Source organism: Aulostomus chinensis, chromosome 20 (genome assembly GCF_037954235.1).
Source record: "Aulostomus chinensis isolate RoL2024-O1b breed Wild chromosome 20, RoL_Achi_v1.0, whole genome shotgun sequence".
In the NCBI taxonomy this organism is placed as follows: domain Eukaryota; kingdom Metazoa; phylum Chordata; class Actinopteri; order Syngnathiformes; family Aulostomidae; genus Aulostomus; species Aulostomus chinensis.
The window spans coordinates 15994950-16021176 of record NC_141339.1 but is presented as its reverse complement, the minus strand read 5'-3'; the positions used below and the strand labels follow the sequence as shown (position 1 = coordinate 16021176).

The following is a 26227-nucleotide window of genomic DNA, read 5'->3' as shown; positions in this document are numbered from 1 at the left end:
ACACAAGCTGTCGATGGGATGTGTTTCAAGGGAATGAAAATAAATAAATGTCCATTCGGACTGCCCAAGTCGTTTTTTTCATTTACGTTAGTGAATCATCGTTAGCTAGCTAGCCAGGCTAGTTGAAGAAAATACAAATAGTTGTTGACGGCGGGAGGGGCGGGGCTACACCGCAGCAGCGAGAGTGTCACGTCAACGTGGAATGTCAAAAATCCAACGTCACTGGCGGTCAGTATGCTAGGTTGGGATACCAGTTTGTCGACCTCTGGTATTCGGATTTAATCCTCTCCAGGAAGCGCAAATGACTCCAAAAGACCAGTTAATCATGTGTAAAGTAATTTAGAAGATATTTATATATCGTTTGTAACTCGTAAAGCGTGTCAGTGTGATAGACAGTTATATATGTGCGTTATAGATGAAACGATAGATCCATTATCGGACACGCATCACTGTTCATGACGATGTCGATGCTTTTAGTAATTAATTAATTAAAATGCACGACGAATAAAAGAAAAAAATGTTGCATGTTTATACTTACGAAACTATGAATACTAATAAATGAATTAACAATTTCGTTCAAATACGTTAATTTCTGCAAAGGGTAAAAAAAAAATACCACTAATATTCGACATAAACAAAAATGATCCCACTAGTTCAAAAGAAACGCAGTAAATATAGCTTAACTAGAAAAGCAACTAATGTACTTTCTGTGTAAATATCTAAAATGTTGGATTGGTTAATTTAGGGGTAGGTAGTCCGACAATGGAGGTTGTGACATGCAAGTAAGGTCAGACACAATTTGTGTACAAGTGATTAGAAAGAAAAAAATACAAATTAGTTAAGAGCTAGTCGGTCGTACCTTTATTCTATGGGTCAGGGGCTGAAAGTTTAATATAAAACAAAACAGCTCTTAGTGTGCGTACAAATCGCTGAATTTGTATCGTTACTAGTAAAAAAAAATGGCTGCCAGACGAGTAATGTGATGGAATAAGTGCAATATTTCAACCTGAGGTGTGATGGAGTAGACGTAAAGTGTCATCTGTATCCTACTACTGCCACGAAACCTGCCAGAGTTGTAAGTTACATTAGCGACACCAAGTGGCTCACTGGTGTAATTGCTATGTATTACAATTAAATCAGTCAACGTAAGCGTTCACAAGTGACTGCAGGGTGGAATCTGAACAGAATCACAAACAATTTATCTTAATTTATCAGAGGAACCTGAAAGACAAGAACATTCTTGGACGCACCAATAAACTAACGAACCTCTGCATTTCTTGTTTTGAGGTTTTTCTGTTGTTGTCTGGTCAAACACCGGCCTTACATGTCTCTTTTTTTAAAGATGTGTGCGCCTGTTAGTTGGTCCCTCCGGAGCCTAGACTGTCGTCAAGAGTAATTAAAAAAAAAGCTGAACTTTGTCATTGGTAATGCCTTTATTTCTTCATATCACACCAGGACTGTATATGCACTCAAACAGACAAATGAACAGGATTTATACATGAATGTGCAAAGTTTTTCCTAATTAATTCTGACTTCATATAAAAGGTACATCTGTTCTTTTATTATGTCGTTTTTTCCCTCTCAGGATTAGAAAGATATGTGTGGTATATTTTCAAGCGTTATGAAGATTTACAACCAAAACAATATATAATAATAAACGATTGATATTAATAAATACCCTAAATGACATGGAGTAGGACTATAATACATGTTTCGATCATATAAATTACTATTATTATGATTAACACGTAACCAAAGCTTTTCCCCACATTCCTCCACTTCTGAACTGCCAGCCAAAAGTAATCTGTTGAGTTCAGGATTTCAAACTTGTGGCAGAAAGACTGAGGACTGCAGAGACGACAGCGTGTCCTCACCTGACCCTGCCGCAAGTCCTCAACTGAGCGAGCACTTTGTCCACCTGAAACACAAGAAAACCAGGAGCTCCTGAGAAATGACTTTAATATCTGAATATATACGTATTTCACGATCATGAGATATAACTCGTTCCCCCAATTTAATCCGACGTAACTTTTCCCCCCACAACGGTTCATTTTAATTCACAGTCATAAAACCATCAATTGCTCCCATGAATTCTTTGAATTTAGGGATACAAGTTATATCTAATCCACAAAATAACTAATTTGATGGAATAAGATACATGTCATGGCCACAAATAACTGAACTGAGGGAGCAAGTTACATATTATAATCATAAAATAGCTCAATTTTATCCTGTGGCTTAAAAATAGAACTAAACTGAGGAAACAAGTTGTATAGTATGACCTGAAAACTACCTACATTTAGGGAACAAGTTATATCTTGTGGTCTCGAAATAACTCAATTGAGGGATCAAGTTAATCTTGTGGCCACATTTTTTTTTTTTTAGCTCACTGTACTAACAAAATATTTCATTTTCTCTCTGCGGCCCCCACAGGCATGGCGGCACGGTGGTGCAGTGGTTAGCCCTGTCGCCTCACAGCAAGAAGGGTCCAGTGTGTGGAGTTTCCATGTTCTCCCTGTTCCTGTGTGGGTTCTCTCTGGTACTCCAGCTTCCTCCCACAGTCCAAAGACATCAAGAGGGGACGAGGCTGATTGATACTCTAAATTGACCGTAGGTGTGACTGTGAGTGTGAATGGTTGTCTGTCTCTATGTGTTGACCCTGAGATGGACTGGTGACCTGTCCAGGGTGAACCCTACCTCTCGCCCGTAGCTGCTGGGATAGGCTCCACCCCCCCGTAACCCTTAACAGGATAAGCAGAAGAAAATGGATGGATGGATGGCCCCTCCAGGCCTCCATGAACAGCAAAGCATCGGCGTCGAGGGGGATGACTCACCGTGATGAACCAGTGCGACTGTGGCCCGTAGTGAAGCTGCGACCTGAGGTCCATCTTGCTGGCTGGAGCCAGAGCATGAAGGTGGAGGTGGGGAACGGAGGAGAACGGAGGCATGTGGAAGCCCATCCTGCACACATTCAATGTAGCCTTGAATGAATACAAGCAGCCAGCAGATAATTCAAGTACTGTATATGAAGTTGATCCTTTACCTGACATCATCGAGGTCGCTGACTCTCTGTTTCTCTAGGACGCTCCTCCCCATGGCTTTCATCCGCTCCACTACCAACGACAAATCACATCAGGAGAGTTGGTCACTCATCCCATTCCTGAATTCCAGTTTTAGAAACAGAGACATGTTCTAACTGAACTGAACATTGATAGAGATATTCCAGAATAATAACTACTTAGTTGCAGTCGCTGTTTCAGCTCTTTAAAAAGAGGAAGGATCCACCACTCCATCGCTGTTCCACAAGAAAGTTGTAAAAAACAATATATAAAAAAGTTTTCTAATGTCACTGATACACAGCGTGGGTTTCTCTACCTCTGGGCTGGGGCCCATGGGTGGGCTGTGAGTGGGTTTATGCAGCCATTATTGACAGGTACAAGAAAGCTCACTTGACTCATTTAGAGTCAGTCAGTGGATCAGAGTCGGTCTCTTATCTCTGGCTCTTAACTCAAGCGTCTTATTCCTACAATCAGTAGCAGCCTGCTGAGTCATCTTTCTTTCTCGACTGAACTACGTGTGTGTTTGGGGGGGGGGGGGGCCTTTCACCCAGAAGAATGCTGTCCCCCTGTAGAGCCTTGCAGTTTTTAATGTGCTTCCTGGGAATAACAAGATAATGATGTGCAGCGCCCGGCTTCGTGTCCCGGAAACACACCAGCTCATCATCCTAAACACAGAGAAACGGAGTCAGGGGACATGTCAACATTGGACATTCATAGCAGGGAGAGTCCGCTCACGCTCATCAGGATCTCCGTGTCCGTCTGGCTGTTGGCTATCAAACAGAAAGGACAGTCTTCGTCCCCGGAGACGTCCTGACTTCCCATTTGTACTCCAGAAGTTGTGTCTTCGATGGGAGAAAAACATCCGGCACTGACATCTGGGCGTGTGAGTCAGGACTGCCAGTCGCGCACCGAACTGATCGAACTGCGCGAAGGATCGTCGAAACATCGATTCTCTAACTATTTTATCCCAAACGAAATACACGCACCTCATCGACGCCATAGCGCTTTCTTTTAGCAATTTGGCCCGGTGGTGACTGTTAGAGGACGGCTAATCAACCTCTGAACTCTCGCTCTTCTCCAACACGGGTGTTTCATTTTGGGATCATGAATGAATGAGTGAATTACTGATTCACGCAAAATCAACTATCGCCATTTCTTTTGCCGACTTGCCTGCATCAATGGAAAAATACGACTGTAAGATTGAATAAACGAGTCTCTTGTTGATCACCCGTTTTTTTTTTATCACCGATATACTATTGATATTCTTGTTTCGTTTTTCTAACAGCTATACTTCCATGTCACGTGACTTTCGATCGAAACAGACATTACTACTATACTGGACATGAGGGACAAACGTCTGTTTATTACTATTTTTATTTTATTGGAATGACCAGAATTAATTGTTGCCTGTCAGTATCATCGACAACTTTTTAAAAATATATATATAATTGTTTCTTTTATTTTATGAAAATTTCAAGGTAAAATTAGGGTTTTTTTCATAGTTTCTTAATCAAGCCACCTAGCTGCTTCATAGCAATTCCAGATATAATAACATCTTACACATTGTGGTTGCGATATAAGAAGTAAAATATAATAGGTTATTGTGTTATACTTTTCATTGATTTAATCAAATCTTAAAGGGCGATACTCAAAGGCACCATTTTCTATTCAGTCTGTGTCAGATTGTAGTTTATATTTTAGGTTGCTAATATGTTTGAACAGAACAAAATCTTAAATTAATACGTGTGGAATGAAATAAACACACAAAACTTGGAGGCCGGTTAAGAACATACAGTGAGTTTGGGGTGAAAAAAAGAAACCCGAAGCTCTTTCATATTTTATTTTAATTCTTGCTTTAGCCTCCTTGATAAGTTTGCTTACATAGACTCTACTGACTGTGTCTTTGAGCGGCAATAAACATTTAATCAAATGCACATAATTTACTTGGGAAAACATGTAGTATTGCTCAGGCGCTAACACATGCTAATATTTCTAAAAACGACAGTGATATCCGTCATTGTGATGTCACCAAAGAATGTTTCACCTCACGCTTCGTCGACATGAAGACACACAGAGGTGCTTTGCAAAAACAGATGAAAGAATTGATAAAATATAAAAACAATAACTACAAAAACTGCAATTAAATAAAGATTATAAATATCCAATGATGGCATTTCTTTCTTTTAAATTTTAAAATTTTTTTCAAGAGGGCTTTCATCTGTTTTTGCACATGAACTCACCATACAGTGCATTCTGTTGTCCCATACGTTGTGTATACACACAAACACATGTAAAATATATTATCTTTCAATGACAGTCCATGTCACGTCATCTACAGAAGCGTATCACTGCTCCAGTTCGGGGGCCGCTGGATCGCAGAGACCTCACACTCAAGGACACTTGTCTGGGGGACTAATATCTTTAAGACACTCCCGTAGACAATACTCCTACAAAAACAAACAGAAAACATGTGGATTAAATCAGACTTGAAGATCAGGAAAAGATTCCCACACTCCCTGAGTGTTCAGCGAGTCAGACTACACTTCACTTTATAACCCTAACTTGAATCCCTTCGATTTCACCTGAGAGCTGAAAACTCGTTTCAGTGGACAGCACTCACGTCGATAAAACTTTCCGTTCTTGGAATGAATTTATACTCCAAGAGAGATGAGATTTTGCTGGCGGGGGCGAGAACGTGGAGGTGGAGGTGATCTACCGAGATGTAGGGAGGTTGATGGAAGCCCAGCCTGGGAGTCACATAACAGACAAGATTAACCAGATTTTAATGTACACAATGTACTCCTCCTCTTCTCCTCCAACGTGAAGAAGCGAATGTGTTGAATATGTAGAAAACGCAGTCTTCAGTTCCACTTGACGAGGACTTTGTGAGTCTTCAGATGGAAAGAATAATGTTGTCCCATTACAATTAAATAGAAAAGAGGACCTATAAGTTCCAGCTTCCCTATAATGTGGAGTCTCTGAGATCCCACGTTATTGCTGGTACGCACGTGTTTACCTGATATTTAAAAAGTTAAAACATCCAGGTGAAGCAGGAAGGCAGCTGTCTTTGTGTCTTATTTACCTGATGTCATTCATATCAGTGACCCCGACGTCTTGTAGCGCAGCTTTCCCCATTTCAACCATCCTCTCAACTGTCAATGAACCACTCAGTTATTTCTCAGCCCATGCTGACAAAAACAGAGGTAGTCAATACAGCAGTAATATTTGCAGTATGTCGGAGGTACCCAGGCCGATGTGTCTCCTGTGCAGCGAGAGGCAGTTGACAATGTGCCATGTTGGAACAACCAGGAGGTGAATAGGAGCAGCAGGGAAAATGTCCCAGAAACACACCAGCTCTTCGTTCTGTTGGAGGACGGCGGGCATTCCACAGAAAAGGATTAGAAACTCTTTCAGTTTTACAGGCGGCCTTGAACGTGGCGGTGGTGCAGCACTGAATGCCTCTTTAACCCTTTAAAACCTACGGATCAAAATGTCTGCCAGGACTTTTTTTTTTCTTATTTTAAGCAAAAAGGGGCCAGAAACAGTCCTGCCCAATTATTCAATATCTGGCAGTTATTTACAACTTACTATAGGTTCTAACAATTTCAAATGAAAAAAAAGTTCCTTTTTTTATTAGTTTTACTTACAGCAAGCACTGCAATTGTACATGAAGAACAGATTTGGCATCATAACATGAGTTTTCCTGGGTTGAGGGGACGCCAACGTTACTCTTCCTAAAACAGCGCGGATGAAATTAGCGTAATGACCCTATACGGTTGTAAAGCGCAACTTCCTTGCTTTCACAAGCCGTTGAAATTTCTCCAATAGAGCATACTATCGTGAAGTTACGGTAATTCGAAATGCGCTTGCGCAAATGCGTCGCCGGCGGAACACCGTTAAATTCTTAACTTGAATGGTCGTTTAAGCGAGTGACACCCCAAGTTCATATGATTAGCAAAGCCTAAATATCAGGAACGCATGACCCAGTATAGCACCGAACAAGTGAAGTTAAAAGTAAAGATAATTTGGCTCGACTGTCTGTTACAACAGTGTCTCACCTTTCGAATCACTTTCGTCATTTCATCTTCACCGCTTGCAATGAAACAGAAAATACAAGGTTTTGGACAGGACACTTTTCTTTCCATGTTAACGACGCTGTCAGTTCGGTAGGTTGACGGGAAACTTTTGTGTTTTAAGTCGAGACACCGCAGTCCTTCTTCCCTCCCCCCTCGCATCATCACATCCCGTAAAGAAGACATAGATCGTTTAGCGTTGCGAAGCTTCCTCGTTCCATTAAAACGAAACCAGAACCAACATTCAAGAACGCTCCTGAATCACGACGCCGAATCAAAAACCCGCTGCTCTCTCAGAATAAACGACTGAAGTTTGACATGAAAAATAGAAATTGAAATACAAAAGTTTGGAAATGTTTGTGCTTGTAATGACTCGTTAGTGTTGCATGATATCCAGCTCATTAACTCATTATCTTTGGACTGTTGTTGTCTCCACAGAAGCTAAACTGACCCAATGACTGCTCATAACACCAATTTTAAAACAGTGTGAAAGTATAAGCATGGCAATTCTCAACTTCTGTACATATGTGGATTGCAACAAGATGCAGGAGCGTATTTAATAAAACCATCTCACCGTGAAATAACGGTTTAATTACTTTCTTTTTTTTAAAATCTCCAAAAAGTGTTCAGCGTTTAAGGTTAAATTAAATGCCATTGTGTTATTTCATCTAAGTGTTCTGCAATTCGATTACTAATAATGAAACCGTAAAATTACAAGAGCGACTGCTGCCACAAATCATGGCCAACTCATTAAGGGAGGATGACAATTTTTTATCTGGACTAAACAAGATTTGAACCTGACAGCGTGCTAACATTTCCCATTCACTACCAGTGGTTGCGCTAAGCTCACTAGCAGCCTCCAGGGCACCTATCCTCTCAGCGTGTTCCTGTAAAATGTCACTGAAAGGGTGAAAATTAGAAATAAAAATATGTAGGTTCCTTCTCATACATATATATATATATATATTTACCATTTATTTAGGTTTAAATGTGGTTGCAATAACAACACAATAAATAGATCCTTAGTGATATCACAGAGAACACAGCAGATTCACAAGAAATAATACTTGAGAGAGCGTTCACAGTCACGACACAGAACAGCTAAGATGACATTTTCACATGAAGCCAGACCCGGTGAATAACATGGTGCGTGTCCTAAACAACGGTGTTTTAACATTTGCACAGCTGCATTTTCATGCACCACAAGGCCGTGTCAGATACACAGGATATGAATGAATGTTTCCTCTTCTGTTTTTTTTTTTTTTTTTTGGTTAGTGTCGTATCAGAGTGCAATGAAGATCCCTTTTTCCACCCGTTTTAAGTGAAGAAGAGGTGGACCTGTGGTTCGAAAGGCAACGTCCCTCTTATAGTGGCGATCAGAACAACATTCAGTAACAGGTTGATATTTTAGAAATGCGTGATTACATAGGTCCAGATGATGAATCCTGGAGTGCAAAGTGACACTGTTACTGACACTACTTGTACTGGCTTTAACTCTCTGACACAACAATGGCAAACAAAAGGAAAATAAAGAGATAAAAGGATTCAGTTCAATACTGACAGTCAGTTCTAGTGCTTGTTGGGTTGTTTCAATCAGGAACAGAAATTAAAAAACACATTTCTATAAAAGTACAACCGTAAAAAAAAAAAAAAAAGAGGACATTCTTCATATGAACGAAATGTAAAATCAAAATATAAAAACTAAAAAAAAAAAAAAGATCTAAAACGAGATATAAAATATGATGAGCTCGTGACAAAATAATTAGAACATATTTGGTCATCGCAAACCTTCTGCTTGCACGTTTCCTGGTTTCAACGCTCGTTTTGGATTGGACGCGGAATGAAAACATTGGTGAGGAAAGTGAAAATTCCCGTTCATTCAGTCGAAAAAAATTAAGGGAACAAGACGACCTTCAGAGGAAGTGCAACACTTTGTAAACAATTACAACATCTCCCCTCCGCATTTTAAGTTCATTTAACGATGAAGGATTGAGAACACGCTGCCTTCCCCTGGCAATTTCTACTTCCTTCAAGTTCAGAGCATCACTTAAAAAAAAAAAAATCTAAAAAAAAAAATCCATACACATTCAAACTTCTTCTGTACAGTTAACAGTTCAGTATCCTCTACATCACCCACTAAATGAACCTCCAGCACAGCGGGACACTTTTATAAACTTAAAGCCAGCTTCTTCTTTTTTATTGGGGGGGGGGGGGGGGGGGCCTCGACAGAGACTTCAGCAGTTTGGTTTCTACTGCCCTCAAGGCCAAAGAAGCAGCCTTCCTCTTCATTCTGTCCTTGTGAGCTCAACGTGGTAAGGCAGACTGCATGCTGGGTAAGGATGGAGATGTTGTCGAGTAAGGCAGACGCTGAACTGAGAGCAAATTTTTTCACACCTTTTAGAGGATGAGAAACCAGATATAAACTGGTCACACGATCAAAGCGTCAACACAGCAGGCGAAGGGAGAGCAATCACCTCAAATATCACCTTTTCCTTTTTAGTCCCGAATCTAAAAACGAGAGCTGCTACTGCTGCTACTGCTGCTGCTGCTGCTGCTGCTGCTGCTGCTGCTGCCGCCGAGTCTTGTAGTGTCGTTTCAGGCAGCTACCTCCAGGTGGTGCATAAAGGACGTTGTTTGTGGAGCAGAGAGTGAATATTGAGAAGTGGCTGAGGCAAGAGGGGCTACTCAAAGGTCCAAACCTCCAGACTGTGAATGGTGAAGTCCTGCTGGGTGGAGAGAGGCTGATTGTTGAAGGTGGCACATTTAGTAGTGGTGCCTCTGTAGAGCTCAGCATCCAGCCACAAACCCAGCTGACCACTGCAGAGGAGAGAAATCGGTTAAAGATATGATAATGTCATCCTATTTCTTCATAAAAAAAACAACAAACAAACAGCAAAGTGATATCAACCCCAGCTGACAGATGGACCTACCCTCCTCCACCCATCTGCAGAGAGTCAGTATTGCCCTTCACAAAGTACGAGTTCTCCCCGGTCCAGCGGTACACCTGAAACACAGTAAACATGAACTATGTTTGTATGAACATTGATGTTACGCTAATATACAATATTCCAATTTTTATCGTGTACACAGCATATTCTGATTGAATTTTCACAATTTTTTTCAACATTTTGCACTTTTGGATTGAGATGTGGTATATGTTTGTTTTAGAGAAGTTTTAGTAGCGTTCTTTAGACCTGTATACAGCTTCCTTGGAATAATCGTCATTATTTATAGCCTTTATATATTATATATATTATATATATATATATATTATATATAATATATATTATATATATATTATATATATTATATATATAGATATATATAATATAGATATATATTACATATAGATATATAGAGAGATATATCTATATATTATATATATAGATATATATAGAGATAGATATATAGATATAGATATATATAGATATAGATAGATAGATGTGCCAGCTTAATGCTACAGCTAACAAGTGATACAACTTTTGTCTAACTTCCTGAAAAACATTCAACTCTTATTCACTGTAAAATGCGTCACAACAAAGTAAGCAAACAGTAGAACAACTGTTACCAGCCCTTTCAATTCTTTAGTGAATAGCGTGTACTACTTTAATGGGACAGGAGGGAAGCAACAGCAGCAAACATCGTTCCATCCATGGTTGGAAACAAGATAATTAGTGGAATATTCATTTTCTTAACCATCCAGAAAACTAAGGTCGCGTTCACACCAGCCTTGTTTAGTCCACTTGAACTGAACCCTGGAGCGTTTACCTCTTTGGTGCGGTTTGTTTTGGTTGGTGTGAACGCTGGCCTTGAACTCTGGTGCACACCAGTCAACCGCTCTCAGGTCCGCCTGGTAGGGGTGGTCTCGGACCGCTATCAAGCGAACTCTGGAGTGGTTAACATCTGGTGTGAACCCCATCCGCACCGATCAAAGGAAGCGCGCCGTTTTACACGTCATATTCTGTTTGTATGACGAGCCAACTTTTATGACTTTAACATGTATGTGATTGTGAGCTTTTACTGTCCACTAACCTCACTGGTCCCGCTTGTATGGCAAAGGAAAAACATGGAGGTAGGCTCTCATTATTGCCTGTTGTCTTCTGTGAAACGACATTCTGAATGCGGAGCATCTTCTGTAACGTGCGTGTATTCATACATTATTTAATTGCCACAGTCTTCCCTGCCGTTCATATGCGCGGTCTGCTAAAGTCTGCTGATATGCAGTCCCGATCAGCCCCAACATGAAAATGAGCCGACGATGCTCCCAGATGTACAGTAAAAATCGCGAGGGATTTGTCACCTACCCGCCTTAACTGTATAAGCAATCACCCAACGGCTTTGCTGCCACGTGACAATATTTGGATCATTTTGAGTTGAGCCTTTGTGAGCACGAACTGGACCAGCTGAGAAATTGCAACAATGAATCATCCTCACTTTAGTTTGAATCAGAAAACGGACCTTTTGGTGTGAACACAACCTTACATTATTGTCCTTATAAGAATAAGGGCAAAAAAACAAAAACAAAAAAAGAATGGTGGAATATTGCAGCATCATCCAAACTGAGTGGTAAAACTCAGCACTAACCTTGATCTCAGGAGAGAAGCTGAAGAGAAACGTCTCCCCAGTGCCGTAGCAGTGTTCGCTGACTCGGAAAGGATGAGTTGAGAACGCCCCGAATATCTGTGACACAAGTCAGATTCGACTTTAGAGGGAAATTCCTTTCGAATAGTTCGCCATTAGCAGCTTTGGTTCTTCCCTGTTCGTTTTGAGATTGTAAAAACGATCAGTTCTGTTCAATGTTTCTCACCCAAATTACCAATAAAAGGGTTGTTTTCAGACCATTGGGAGTTTAGGATTTGTGCTCATTCAACATCACTGTGAGAGGCTCACGGACGAAGGCTAGTTATTATTAGAATATCTCATTAGCTGTTGGATAAATAAAAAATACAAACAAACAGAATTTCTTACACTTCAAAGTTCCAACAAAGTTTGTCGTGTTATTATTTTAAAAACTTTTTCAATATTGATTGTTAACATTAACTTTTTTTTTTTTCTCCCCCAAATAATCCAAATGTATATTAGTACATTTGACTACCTGATGCAGTAGTTCAGTGTACCTGGTTATCCATGTCTTTGATGACCAGCAGCACCGGACTGTCTACATCACCCAGGTTCCTGTACAGCGTCTTCAGGCTGGTGCCATGTTTGACGGTGCTGTAGGCCAGCCTCCACGGGTAACCCTGCACACGGGCCGGCAAGCGACAGGCCAGCTGGACAGCACACGAGACAGTCATCAGATTAAGGAAGGGAGCTGGTTGGATTAGAATAATTCCCTGTAATTGCATCTCTCAGAAGGACCTTCTCGATGTGCGTGTCCTGCAGCAGGGTGCTGGCGTCGTTCAGTATGGGCAGGGCGTCCACAGACAGGTCGCCATCACAGCTGCCAAAACTCTGCCTCCGCTTGGCCTCATCGATTGTGATGATCTGGTTCAGAAACGCGTGTAAACGCACATTCAGATTCAATTCATTTGTGACACGATGTAAAAAGAGCATCAGTCATAAATTAAGATCAAGTGAAAACATCACGTCGAAACAAAAGCGTCATTACAGTGTTCATTCTGTTGTGAGGAAAACCTGAACGGGTGCACACTGGAGATTTTTTCTACTTTTGTAGTTTAAACAAGTTTCGTTTTTTTCTCTCCTAAGAGTCCAACTCACCTCCCAGCTGCAAGACGCCGGATCACTGAAGAAATTGTCGATCATGTCCAGCTCATCTTTCTCCACCACGACGAAGCCCTGCTCTCTGGCCTCTTTGCCATACACATCCGGAGACCACTGAACAAAAAACGCATACAGATGGTCCACCCTGGAACGAACACACGCACACATACACACACACACACACACACACACACACACACACACACACACACACACACGCACGTTTATTGCTGACTCCTACACGTTGCACTCTCAGACTTCATTTTCTGCGCCTGGCTGGTTATTGTTGCATGATTTAACTGCAACTATCATTAAAAAGCTGTTTGCATGGGTGTGTGTCTAGAAGTAAGAACTCATCTAACCTCTCTTGTGGCACAACAAACCAGTACTCCGGCTGCTTTCCCACACCCCCGAACGAGTGTGCGGGACTAGAGGTCATCCCAGTAGCAAAGGACTTCCTCATTGGCTTTCCCACTTTGAAGCAGAGGAACATAGGCGGCTTTTTACTCTTCCCCTCTGATGGGAAAAGCAAGTCTATATAGAAATTTTGGGGGAACAAGGAAGGAGAGTTTAGGTAATGCTTCTTTATTAGAGCGGCCAACAAGCAGCATATTCTATGTATGATAATAAAACAAGTCTTCCTGCCTTCGATTGGCACCTGCATCTTCTCCAACAGCCACGAGTTCACCTCCGCCTCGTAGTTCTTCTTCCGTCTCTCCTCCTCGCTGAGCTGGTCCCTCTTCGCTGGTCTGTCCGGGCTTTGTTTCTCTGGGCTCCCACAAACCTCTGCCTCCTTCAGGTTCAGCTTCCTGTTTTGGTCCAGCGGTGTTTCAACTCTTTTGTCGTCGACACCATTTAGCAGCGCTTCTGTCCCTTTAGATTTGATGTCTTTGGTTCCCTCTTGGATTGTACGTTTATCATCTCCTTGTTTTTCAGTCTCTGAGGATGACTGGAACGACTCTGCTTCTTCGATGGAGCTGTACTGAGCTAGACCCTCATCTTCTTCATCCTCCACCTTCCCTTTAGTTTGATGAAGCAGCGACTTGTCCCGGAGGTTTTCCCCGCCGGGGCAGCTTGGTCCCAGTAGGTCTTGTTGGTCCCTGCTTACAACGCTGGGTGTTTTGGAGGACGGTCCCTCGCCCTCCTCAGTGCTCCCGTTAACTGTGGGCTCCAACTCTGTGAATCCTTCATCTGACGGAGACTTCTCAGTCTGTTCACCCACCGAGCTCCCTGGGATAAGCAAAAGAAATGACACCAGGGCTGCTTCAACTGATGAGCAGGGGTGTTTTTTTCATCTTATCTAGGATTCAGTTTATAAAATGTGTATGAAAAAAAGGATAAAAAAGGGTGTTTGATATCAAGGAAGACATGCATTCATCGAGTAAGTAGATAAATTAAAATAGTCATTTTAACACAGAATTCCTACAATCCGTGACATCATCACCCAGGTTCTGGTTAGTAAAGCTCTGAGTCACGGTTTCTTGTACCGGTTTCAGAGGTGGTGAACTCGATGTCATCCAGGATGATGGGTTGCTTTGGATCCAGAGCTTCGTAGCGACTGAAGGGGTTCAGGTCGCGCTCGGACGGCAGCTGCTCCCACTCGCCGGGCCTGTACACAGGACACAGATCCTGGGGTAGATCTCTGCGGAGGTCACGGGGTGGAGTCGGGGTCGGGGGTGAGGGGGCCACACATGTACCGCAAATGAGGATGATGATGGAAAATGAGGAGAAATCAAAAAAGAAAAAAAAAAAAGAGCCCAACATAAATGATAAATGACAACAATGATAAATAACACAACACATGCTAACAAATGTGATGAATGTGACAAACCCTAGTGAATTAGGTCCACTGACAGATTATGGTTGAGACAGGAATCGAACCAGTGACCCTCAGATTACTAGACTGCCACTTTACCTTCTTAGCCAAATAAAACTAGAGAAACAGCACAAACCAGTAAGCCCTGCCCCCCTTTGTCCATGTGTGGTAATTACTCCCATTAATAAAACTCTGGCCAGATGCACATGCGTGTTATAAGAGACAGGAAGGGCCATGATGGACTTGACATCACAACAAACAAACAAAATAAAAACAAATGCGGCCTAAAGTACCTACAGGGAAGACAGTTCAAATTATTTTCAACCCTTTTTCTTCAGGTTTGAAATGCTGTCTTGAATGAAATAAGAAGTAAAAAAGTGTCTTTGTTTGTTATATGGGCTCGTATTCTAACATGTTACACTAGACTACCTGAGGACGCGCTGGAAAACACAAAGACACACAGAGTTGATAGTAAGACAAGGACATGATGAGTAGAAACTGAAAGAAGGAACAAGAAATGAACGAGAGCCCGTTAATAAAGGAAGGAAATGAAGAGAGTGAAAGGGTTTGCCCTCTTACGACGGGAGAGCGTCCTTGAGCTTCATGCGTGATACGTCGTCGTACAACGCCACCGAGACAACCTCCTCCATGGGACAGATGAGGCCGTACTCCTCGCAGCCGTGCTCGATGACCAGCGGGTCTGATTTGTGGGGGTCAAACATGATATTGTTGGGGGTGACAATGAGGACGCCTCCCACCACTCCCTGCCAGATTAGAAAAATAACAACAGAACACACGGGGAGAGCAAATCCAAGGTTAAAAATGTCTGGTCATATTTGTGCATCGCAACATGCATTTTTCCGTCACAGATTAGAACCGCAGATTGACAGTTAACCAAATAATTACATCACGAACTTCAACGATGCGAGACAAATGCATTTTCAAAGCTTCTCACCATCCCATCCGTGAAGTATTTGCAGCTCATCTTGATGAATTTAACCGTCGCCGGGCTCTCGTCCTCCGAATTTGGGGAGAGCTCACGTCGGATGGACCTTGCTGACCTGCAGTTTGGAACGCCATCCTGAAGGACGAGGCGTTCAGATAAGATCAGGTTTGTATTTGCCTTGACGAAATCTTCATTATCATGAGCAAAATATTCAGTCCCCGTTGCATGAAATTTAAAAACTGCCCCCTTGTGCAATAGATTGTATTTGTAATCCACCCTGCAGGGTTCATACATATATTTAACAATAAATTCCCACAACTTGGAGAATTTTCTTCACCATACCATTCTCAGAAACACATTTGACACGGAAAATAGAAGAAAACCATGGCAAATTCCATGTGAGGTAAATCAATATTAACCGGTAATTTGCAACTGAACCACTTGTATGTGAATATTCAGGGTTTGCGCAGCAAGTTTCCACATCTTTTCCAGGGTTTTCTTGCTTCATTTCATTTTTCTAAAACATTACCATGACCTGAATATTGCTATTTTCAAATTTCAGGCCTCTTCTGGCTTTTTCCCGACCGTATGAAACCTGATCATGCAGGGTGGCCCAATTTCTATGAACGGGATTGAACATAACGGCCTCACCGTGAGAGCCATTATAAAGCACTGACTGTGAGATGTAGATATGAAATGGCAAACCAGACAGAAGAGTAGGTATGCACGGTAATATTGGCACGTCATTGGTAGATCTTGGTTCCTTTTTAATTATATATATATATATATATATATATATATAAATAAATAAATAATGGGTCCGACGGCCAATGTTAATATCAGCCCAGCAAATCGAGGTAAGTTACTTCAATTTTGTTCGTTGTTGTCATTTATGATGCGGCAACAATACAGAATGGGCTTTTCTGAGTGCTTTTGAAAAATAAAAACAAAAGAAAAATATTACTTTTTCAAATTCAACTCATTCATGTGAAGACCATGCAAATATCACATAAACTTGTTTCTGACATAAGCATCTTAAAATATGGGATAGAACAGAACCACTGATGGTACAATAACCAGAAATGTCTGCATCGTTGTTCATTCGGAGTGCAGTCATCTTTTTTTTAACTCACGCGTGATGCCTCCTCAGTTAAACCATTAGTGAGGGACGGATCAGAGGATTTTAAATCTGTTTCTGACTGGCTCACATCCGGGACAAACAGCTTCTGTAACAGTGACGGAAACACACAGCGGGTTGTCAGCGGGTCGGTCACAGTACTACTGAGGAGAATGCAGTCGTGCAGTAGTAGTCGGTGTTCTTCTCACCTGACCGGGGTAGACGCTGTGAGAGAAGAGCTTGTTCAGCTGCACCAGTTTGTTGGGGGTGATGTTGTACTTGAGCGCGATGCTGTTGAGGGAGTCGTTGGGTCCCACCTGGAAGAAGACTTGTGTGAAATATGTCCCTGAAGAGCAGCTCCAAATAGTACACCATGCAATCAGCTCCCGATAATTAGTCTGCAGCAAGTTATTTCAAGGTTTTATTGCTGTTGGGTTTACTCACGATGCACTCCACTGTCCCAGGTGGCCTCCTCTTCTCCCTTTTTGCTTGATTGTTACTTTTACAGCCATCATCTTGGAAAAGAACACAAGAAATTATATGCAGAATGGAAAGAAAAACAGATTTTATTTTTTTTTTATAGCAGTTACCTCTGCCAAGGAGATAATGTGATCACCAGTGTCTGTTTGTTAGCAGGAAATCACAAAAGCTAATGATGGAAAGATAAATATTCCAAGGACTAAGTGATCAGAATCTGATCCAGATCACCTCCACAACTGAAGGCTGTTCTCAGCCATTGGCAGCTATTAGCTCAGCTGTATTCTTCAGGACATATTGTATGAATTTCTATATAATCACATTTCAGCTTCTGGAAATCATCTTGATCTTATTCTGGAAGGCCCATCTTTGATAAAATGGTCAATATCTCTTTTAAAATTGTATTTGAGCCGTGTATTTTAATTCGATAGATGACTACTGAGCTCTCAGAGGTGCAGTGTGTTCTGATCTGCTTTAATGATATTTTTTCAGTTTTCAGAGACCTTAGGAGGCGATGGGCCGGTTTGAATTCAGGCAAGTGTGTGATTTCTACCCGTACGACAGCATCACCTCGCAATGGTGGTTAAAGCAACGCAGTTTCTCAGTAGTCAACATAAACCTAATCACTTGAGTGAAAGCACAATGATTCAGACGTCAAACATGTAATTCTTATCATCTTCTAAATATCCTGTCACTAATTGCCTTTTGATTCAGTAACAGTGTTTGTTCCACCCCCCCCCCTTGCCAGTCATTATCTTAACTATCCCACAAATACTCAGTTATCGCCAATACACAAATCTGACCCCTCTAGTAGACAAGGGCCACCACAGTCAGCGTTTTCTTCTTGCCAAGAACACAGAAGCTATTAGCGCACCACTCCCCGACCCCTCATTAATCTGCTGCCTCCTCCGTGGCAACACGACAGGGCCATGACTAAGCATCAGACAGCCAGACTCCAGCAGCTCTCTGCATCCACACAACTACAGCTGTTATGAACCTCGCAGCTCATTTACCAAGCTGGTACTTGGAAGCGTTGTCTTGTTGCTGAAAAGGGTCAGATTTTCTTTGTACGACTTTGAAAATCAAATGTGAGTAGTTCTAAGCAGCAACACAGCTGGTTGACCCCCCTCCCCCACTGTAAGATAGCAGATCTTTAACTCCACGGAGATACTGAGAGGAGAGCGTACAAATGGTGGCAGCGGCTGATTGTGGCACGATACAATGACCTTATCATGAAGTATCAACAAAGATCCATCACATCCTCACACTATTATTCAACTGTACAGTTAAAGTAATACAAAAGAACCATCTCTCTTAAGTTTTTTTTTTTTTTTTAAAGTCCAAAAAACTGCAAATATTATTAATCATTACATTCATATGAAGTCCAGAGTTGTTTTCATGTCAGCTGGTGCTGTTGAAACATTTATGCGGAGGTGGAAGTCATCATATAACATGGTGATTTATCACCAACGGCTAGAGCTCGTGAGAAAAGGGAATGTCACCCTTAAAAAAAACCCCAGTAAAGAACAGGATGAGGCTTTTGCAAACTTCTCTTTTAAAAGTGATGATTAACTGAGGAGTGGACACTTGTGCTGCATCAGTTTTTAGATCCTTCAAATAAACGGGAAAAAGGGACTGTTATCGATGTTGATTGTAAAATGAATACAGAACAGGTTGGAAAAAAAAAACAAAAACACCTCTATGAAAGTAAACTTGGAGAGTGGTGAGAAATCAAGAAATCACTCAAGGCTTCCTGATTCCCAATTCTTGCTAATTAAAAACACCTCGAACAGTCAAATAATTTATGATGCTGATATCTGCTGGTTGAACGTGTGTCATTGAAGGGTTTCTAAAGACAATCTGAAGTTTTGGATGCGGGCCCTACCTGAGCCTGCAGGCGTCTTTGCAGTTGTACTTTCTAGATCCGTTTTCTTGTTGGTCTCACTGTCCTTCGGGATGTCGGGACAGGAGATGACCGCTGGGTTCTGCTCATTCACACTCTTCTCTGATTGGCTCTGCTTGAGCTGTCGCCGCCTCTTCAGCCTGCCGCAACGCCAGAGGAGAGAATGTTATTAGCACTTATAGTCAGTCATTTCTGCCACTCGAGAGTCTCTCAGAGCAAAAACAATAAGATCAAGATAATAAGATGGGTTTTTGGGCGTTGTTGCTACATAGTCACCGTCTGTTGGTTCTGACTCTGATCTATCTCACTCCACATGGATAAAGGATTGTGGACGGGTCTTCTGGGGATTAGCACCTAGTAAGCCTATGACTACTTTCTCCAGAGTAAGAAAAAAAGGGCCCTTTCCTACCTAATATGTTGTCTAACCTCATCCCTCACCCATGGGAGCAGCAGTTGACACCGTGCATCAGCTTGAGAGTCCCACGACTGCTCCAAAGCTTCCAGTAACATCTCAGACAGAGCTAGCATTAATCTTAGCAGCAGATTATGCTGCTTTTGTGTGTAGAGTTGGCCAAGTTGTGCTGCTGCTGCTATGGATTAATGATTCATGTCAAGTCAACGGAGGACAAACTTTGGTACACTGAGAGTGCATCTGGATGAGTGCAAAGTTTACTTTAGAGAAAGGGAAGCAAGTCATGCAATGTCATCAATGCTACGCTTTCAAAGCTAACACACAAAGTGTGAAGTGAAGTGATGGGGGTCTAAAGTGTTAATACTTTTCAAAACTTGATCCAGAAAATTCTCATTGCAAAATTTACAAAGTGAAAAGCAAATTCCAAACTTCTAACCTGAGGAGACACCCTGGTCAAACACATAATAGATCTCGAAGCTAATATCGAATAGCCTGGAAGACTGATTTTTTTTTATTTTTTAAGCAGCTGCAGCTAACATTAGCAACACACTTCGACACTGAGATGTTTTGATTTACTTTTTTCATGACTGAAATAACATTTTCTTGTTGGTGTGGACAAAATAATGCACCCCCTAAAAAAGTACAACTGAGGACCAAATTCAAGGTACCAGTACAGACATGAGTTCAAGTGCCAATGCTACGTTGCCTCCTGCCTTTAATTTGCTGTGTCAGTGGGTGGTTCCTTCCCCTCTTTCATTCGCCCCCTTGTTTAATCTTTAATAGGAAGGAGAGTGATGTAATGCAGTCTGTCTGGGTTCATCGAGGGGTTCATTTAACACCAAACTCTGCTGAAGAGGCACAGCCTGATAATCCCACAGGTTAGTGGTGCACTTAAGGATAATCAAGATCAGTGGGAAAGTGTAGATGGGCAGTATATTAAGAAAAGATAGAGAGTGAATTGAATCACTAAATACATCATGAGATAGGGGGGAGTTCTGCCCTACACGGCTCAGAGCGAAACAGAAGGAAAAGGGGAAGGGCCTTAATGGAAAGGCGAGAGCGGGTCGATAAGCTGCAGACAGTCGAGGCTCAGGCCGCTCCCACAGCCTCGGGTCACTCTCCCACTTTAAATGATGCACTGCACATTTGTTTGGTGAACTCAGGAATCTGCAGACGCATTCTCAACAACACCATCTGTTTTACTCAGGGGTATTTCTCAGAGACTCCCCCATCCCCACCCCGCACCCTCCCTCTAAACATTCTGTGTATCCATTCCTGACATAATTGCTAGGAAGGCAGCATAAGAGAATCCAAATGTCATAACAAGAGACATTCTTTGGTCATTGTTCAAAAGGTCAAACTCAGAATGAGCCTGGGAGCACAGGCACTTTTCCCAGGGAGGAGTCACCGTTGCGGGAGTCCTCCACCATCAGGGTCTGATTTGTGGACGATGCGCAGCAAAAATCCTGTTGACTCTGACAGTTTGGTGTCATGACCTTGCCCCTTTGTCCCACATATCGTTTGCAACAACGGAACAAAAGGTCAGGAGGTGGGTTTTTTTTGTGTTTGTTTCAGCAGGTGTGCGACGTCCCTTGGCAACTTCAGCTTGTTACTCACAAATGCAGTGTGTAATTCATCCTCTAGGGGTCACTCGAGCAAAACAGTTAAAAAAAAAAGAAAAAAAAATTGATAACAGTGTACAGAAGCATTTCGTTTTGCCTGCTTTGGTGAAAAAGTAATATTGCAATTATGAACGACAAAAAAAAAAACATACAATATAGTTGCAGCTGCTTTAAGGTATTTTACTGTAACTGTAGCATACCTTCAGCCCTTCCAGAAAGTTGCAGTTTTTTGCAACTGTTGATCAAAAATCCTTGATAATGCAGCACGTTTTCTTGCAATTTATGCTTGATGAAATTGTGCGAATTTGCAAAAATTGAGGGAACTTGCGAAAAACTGCAGTTTGATGAATGAGAAAAAAAAAAACGGATTCCCCCAACACTCAGTTGTCACTAGGCTACGACCTCTATGTCATTTCCCAAGACTTCAAAAGTCGTTTCTAATGACTTCATCTGAAAAGCAGGCGTACTGCATCACAGAAAGTGCTGGGAACAATTAAGTTCTTATCCTGTTTTATTTCAGTCCTAAATAAACACATGGCTCAAACCTACAAAATCATGATGAGTCAAACAAGTTCCAAGCTCATTTTTGTTGGCAAATGAGACTGATGTGCGGACTTCATCACGTCTTCTTCGCGGGGTTCGCAGCTTTCCCATGACGTCACTTCAAAACATTCCCAAGGCAACAGGAGGAAAATGGCTGCTCGCCTGAAGTAAACGCAACATTTTTCAACTTTCTGCAAAGACGTGTGACTTTTTGCAACAAAAATATGGGGATTATGAAATCATGCAAGCCCCGCATATTTTGTGCACTTTGTGTGGAAATCTGTGATTCATGCGGCGAAAGTGCGGGGTTTTGAATAAATGCAGTCCCTGCATGAATATGTGGACTTTGGCTGATTATGTGTTGAATTATGTGATCACACAATCGCGTTTTTCTAGAGGGACTGATATATTAACTTAAAGAGTTGCGGCATACAAAATGACCTCCCTTATCACACCAGTTGCACAAATTCACAACAAGGTAATCAACAGCTGTGTGTTTTGTTTTTTTTGGGGGGGGGGGTTGCAATCTGTATGCTTGACTTTACATTCAGTTTGCAGAACAATAAACGGTCACAAGTCATGAAATGTGCTTTCGGTTCATTTAACTGTACGACAACAATAAAACAGGAAAATGTCCATTATGCTGTAGGTTCGTATTTTTCCATGGCACTCAGGCTCAAGAGTGGCCTTTGCTCTATTTGTCAGGAAGTGAAGCAGCATATGATGCAAGTTGCAGTCAGATGAGGTGCGCTACATGTAGTATTAGTAGTAGTAGTTAGGAGTAGTGGTAGCTGTGCTGGGAGATAAGTGCAGTTATCTTTACTGATAGGTTCTATCCATGCACACAACTTTAGTGCTTAATGTTCCAATTGTTGTTCTCATGTTCCAAACAATCCTCAATTCTGCTCAAAGCCTGCAAACCATTATACTTGATGTACAACCTGCTGTATAGACAGAGACTGAAATGCGATGCCATTACGCAGTAATTTCTCTCACTGATGTAATATTACCAACAGAAGCCAATAATCCTGACAAAGACAAATGGCAGGTGTTTCTTATTTGAGACATTCAAGAAGGTTCTACCGTTCTCATTCAAGGATGAATGTTTACAGGCAACTCTATGCTTTATCGTCCGAATTATCATCATGGCGGACTCTCGGGTTTCAGCGAGAAGACCTCAGGCCACTTCAGTTCAATCAGAAAGCTGCTGCTCCTCCGACCAATACCACTGAACACATTGAGTCCAGGTCTGAAGTCTCTGCTCTGGTTTTCAATGTCAAAGAAAGTAAGAGTTTAAAGCGATACTTCACCCAAAAAACGTGTAATTTGCCTTTTTGTGACTCAGTGAAGTGACTTAATCTCACAAATACAATTTTTTCCCCTCATCATTACTTCTCATGACTCCGGAAGTCAGGAAACACAAGCAACCACGTATTTCTAAGCCTGAAGCTAATGGGGAACAATCAAGACAACTGTCAAAATCATACATTTACACACTCTCAGGTGCGTCATTTGGTATAATCCACATTTTTATCCGGCTGTGTTCTCAATATAATATTGATTTGAGCTAAACTAGCTAAACTAGAACGCCTCGTTTGCCACGACTGCGCCTCAGCTTCAATGACGCATTGATGTTGAAGCGTTACATCGATGCATCGGATTACTTGCGCGTTCACTGGTGCATCGATACAGATTGATGGATTCATGCAAAAACAAAGCTTTAACCATCTATAAATCCAGGTTAAAAACTTTTATTTCCTCTACAAACCAAGAAAAACCTCACCCCTTTAATTATGAATTCCCTTTTCTTTCATAATGTTCTGAAGCATTATGTAAAATAATTGAGAATTATTTCATACATTCTTACCCAGGACAGGCGTAATATACAGTAAAACCATGAATAAAGCAGAAAAATACCACTCTCCTGACTTCCTGTTCAGACCTTTTATTACACAGCCCAGTATAATGTCATCATCTTTCTCAAGTTTCATTGTTCACTCAAACGCATCTGCCAGCTGTCATTAGTAGGTCAATCACACTGCTCCTTAGGCGTCACAGCGGCGCGGCTGATCTTTGTTCATACCTTGACAATTTCTAGCAAGTACAGTACATGCACCGTAGCAGAGACAAGTCTCTTTCCACATGCTTCCAGCTATCAGGTTTCAAAATGCTGGGGAAAAACACAAAAACAAAAACTGACTGGAGAGACAACAGCCTGTGCGATTCTGAAGCCACGAATGGCCCCTGATATATGTAGATGTGGCGGGTAAATGGTTTGTTAATGCATCAACATAATGTAAGGTGAAAAATAACCAATGAATGAACCTTGATGGAAAAAAACTTTTAATTGGCATCCAGTTGACCAGGGTCAACTGCCTTCTGTGACGTTCTAGGTAAAGAAATAAAGAACAAACCACATTTTTTGCAAGGCAGGTATTACAATTCAGTGTTTCAACATGGAAAAAAAATGTCTTTTTACTTGACTATACAACGCTGGACTGATATGTGGAGAGATAGTCTGCTCGTGCACGCTGTGTGCATTTGGAAATAACTCAGGATCAAACATGCTAAGCGGCTGTATTTTCCAGTTACTCTGAGCGTCTTAACTGCTGGCTTTGAGTTAAACAGGCAATAAAATTAGCTTTATAAATTAATATTATTGTTTCATATTCATCTATCATATTTTGACCTGCATATGTCATGGCAACTTCATTTCAGCGTGTTACCGTTCAGTGAGTAACACAAGAACTTCTTACCACACTCTTTCGGATTATGATGGGCGCTTCAGCATGTTCACTGTGCAAAATATCGTTCAGATAAATTGGAATTTGAATGAAAATTTTTGAATCAATCTGCCCATAGAAAGAATTGTAATGTGACCCATGTATGGTGACAAGGACCATATTGTGACAATTTATCAAAATTATATTATGATATCAATACTGGGGGTCATTTTAGTAAATTATGCAGATTATCGCAGTATACATTATGGCCCATGTATTGGGAAACATAACAAATGATGACGATATACTAGAATTACGTCCCCAGTATGATATCTATACTAGGGGCTTGAATATCAATACACTTTTGAGAGATAAACATTCAAATCCATTGTTGTATTAATTGCAGTGCACAGCCTACATGGAAGTAATGAGCTAAAAGCACCGAAACTTGAACAGCTAAAGATCAGTTTTTTGAAGCCCGAGAAACATAAATATTAGATAAAAATAACACAAAGTCACTGCAGGTCTTACCTGGCAAAATATCCCGGCTTTCTGTCTCTCTTTTCCATCAGGCCAGGGTCCTAAATCTGCATACAAACAAGCGCACCCATACAAACATCCACCCGGTCTGTGTGTCCAAGCCAGCAGACACAACCTTGTGAGGATCACACTGGGCTGTCACACTCCTCTCTGGTCCTGCAGTGAGAGGAACAGAAGCAGGGGATTAGCCAGGGTGAAGCCTCTTCAGTAGCGAGGCGAGCGGGTTGAAAGCATTCATTAAGAATAACTGACTTGTTCAGCTGACAAATGAACCACTATGAAATATGAGAGTCACACACGCTCATAGATAATTCAGTTATACTATGCGGTGCCAACAATCCATTAGTGACGAGATTGGGATGTAAACATCATTGCGGCTAACGCACGGCTAGCTGCGCCATCACAGGTATATGGGAAACGAAACTATCAATTACACGTTGGTCAAACACACTAAAATCACGACACCGTGTTTGACCCAAAGTGTTACATAAGAAGTAAACGGCTAAACTCAGAGAGAAAAGTCTACATTAAAGCGATATTACCCACCACCTAGCTACATTCTTCCGTTTGCAGCAGTCTGCAGAGCATTTCCTCCATGAACCACCAGAGAAGTCAAGACAGCTTCCAGCCTCCTAGAATCTCACACACATATCGACGTTTGGTTCCCGGAAAACAATCTCTGCTGCCGTCTAGACGCAGCGGGCACAAATGATCAAGGTCCAGTCCTCCAGCTGATGCTAACTATGCTAGTTAGCCACTTTGTTTACAAGACAATAGGAACCCGGTAAAGACAGTTGAGGAAACGCCATTCAATGCAGCCGCCAGTTAATTACATTATGTGTGGAAAACAGTTCCTTCAGTCGTACTCAATGATGCATTTAAATGTTAACGCTGGACACAAAACACGTAGCTTTGCAGTAATTGCCCCACATACCTTTTCGTGCATCCTCCACTAGCTAAATGTGAACCGAATCTCTGCTTCTACGCCCTCTGGCGTCATGCGAGCTGAAGGAAAGCATAATTCACCTTAAAATAATTGCCCGAGTCATTTAAAAAAATATTTTATTGTCGCCTAAAACAACTCCTTATGATGTTTTGTCCCCAGTTATTCAGAGTTTTCCGAAAAACTTGAAAAAAATGACTGAGGCGATTATTTTATGAAGGTGACGATGTAAGTTTACAGTTAGCTTGTTAGCTCGCTAATGTACCTGCAATGTTAGCCGAGGTTGTTTAGACTAACCCGGTTTACACAAACGTGGCGGCATAACAGCGTGG

The 26227-nt window shown here is 41.6% G+C and overlaps 4 protein-coding genes across 8 annotated transcripts in view; all 4 read right to left on the bottom strand.

Annotated features, from left to right (window-relative positions):
* Window positions 1–162, bottom strand: part of ppp1r13bb (protein phosphatase 1, regulatory subunit 13Bb) — a 28778-nt gene extending 28616 nt beyond the window's left edge. For all 3 annotated transcript variants that reach the window (XM_086189124.1, XM_086189126.1, XM_086189125.1), the window contains exon 1: window positions 1–162. This exon is cut by the window's left edge and continues 209 nt beyond it. The gene's annotated coding sequence lies outside the window, so the exon portion shown is untranslated.
* A 1271-nt stretch (window positions 163–1433) lies between these two features.
* On the bottom strand, window positions 1434–4074 carry LOC147242996 (adenosine 5'-monophosphoramidase HINT3-like). The gene is made up of 5 exons (XM_086189021.1): window positions 3795–4074; window positions 3607–3724; window positions 3044–3113; window positions 2835–2961; window positions 1434–1918 (listed from the first exon to the last, which is right to left on the bottom strand). The coding sequence occupies exons 1-5, from the start codon at window positions 3879–3881 to the stop codon at window positions 1871–1873; spliced, it is 450 nt and encodes a 149-aa protein (XP_086045147.1). The 5' UTR covers window positions 3882–4074; the 3' UTR covers window positions 1434–1870.
* Window positions 4075–4885: 811 nt separating this feature from the next.
* On the bottom strand, window positions 4886–7324 carry LOC147242995 (adenosine 5'-monophosphoramidase HINT3-like). The gene is made up of 5 exons (XM_086189020.1): window positions 7118–7324; window positions 6305–6422; window positions 6142–6211; window positions 5680–5806; window positions 4886–5506 (listed from the first exon to the last, which is right to left on the bottom strand). The coding sequence occupies exons 1-5, from the start codon at window positions 7316–7318 to the stop codon at window positions 5450–5452; spliced, it is 573 nt and encodes a 190-aa protein (XP_086045146.1). The 5' UTR covers window positions 7319–7324; the 3' UTR covers window positions 4886–5449.
* A 548-nt stretch (window positions 7325–7872) lies between these two features.
* On the bottom strand, window positions 7873–25975 carry ncoa7b (nuclear receptor coactivator 7b). Of its 3 annotated transcripts, none has more exons than XM_086189019.1 (17): window positions 25499–25851; window positions 24944–25108; window positions 19095–19252; window positions 17177–17247; window positions 16942–17049; window positions 16749–16841; window positions 15625–15750; window positions 15249–15433; window positions 14341–14462; window positions 13499–14083; window positions 13216–13387; window positions 12851–12998; window positions 12491–12616; window positions 12250–12402; window positions 11717–11812; window positions 10063–10136; window positions 7873–9949 (listed from the first exon to the last, which is right to left on the bottom strand). In XM_086189019.1, the coding sequence occupies exons 2-17, from the start codon at window positions 24979–24981 to the stop codon at window positions 9814–9816; spliced, it is 2391 nt and encodes a 796-aa protein (XP_086045145.1). In that variant the 5' UTR covers window positions 24982–25108; window positions 25499–25851; the 3' UTR covers window positions 7873–9813. The 3 variants fall into 3 exon arrangements, with proteins under 3 accessions (XP_086045145.1, XP_086045144.1, XP_086045143.1); XM_086189018.1 differs by lacking the exon at window positions 25499–25851 and adding an exon at window positions 25887–25975 and having other exon boundaries at window positions 7874–9949; window positions 14341–14495; XM_086189017.1 differs by having other exon boundaries at window positions 7874–9949; window positions 14341–14495.
* Between the last annotated feature and the right edge of the window lie 252 nt (window positions 25976–26227).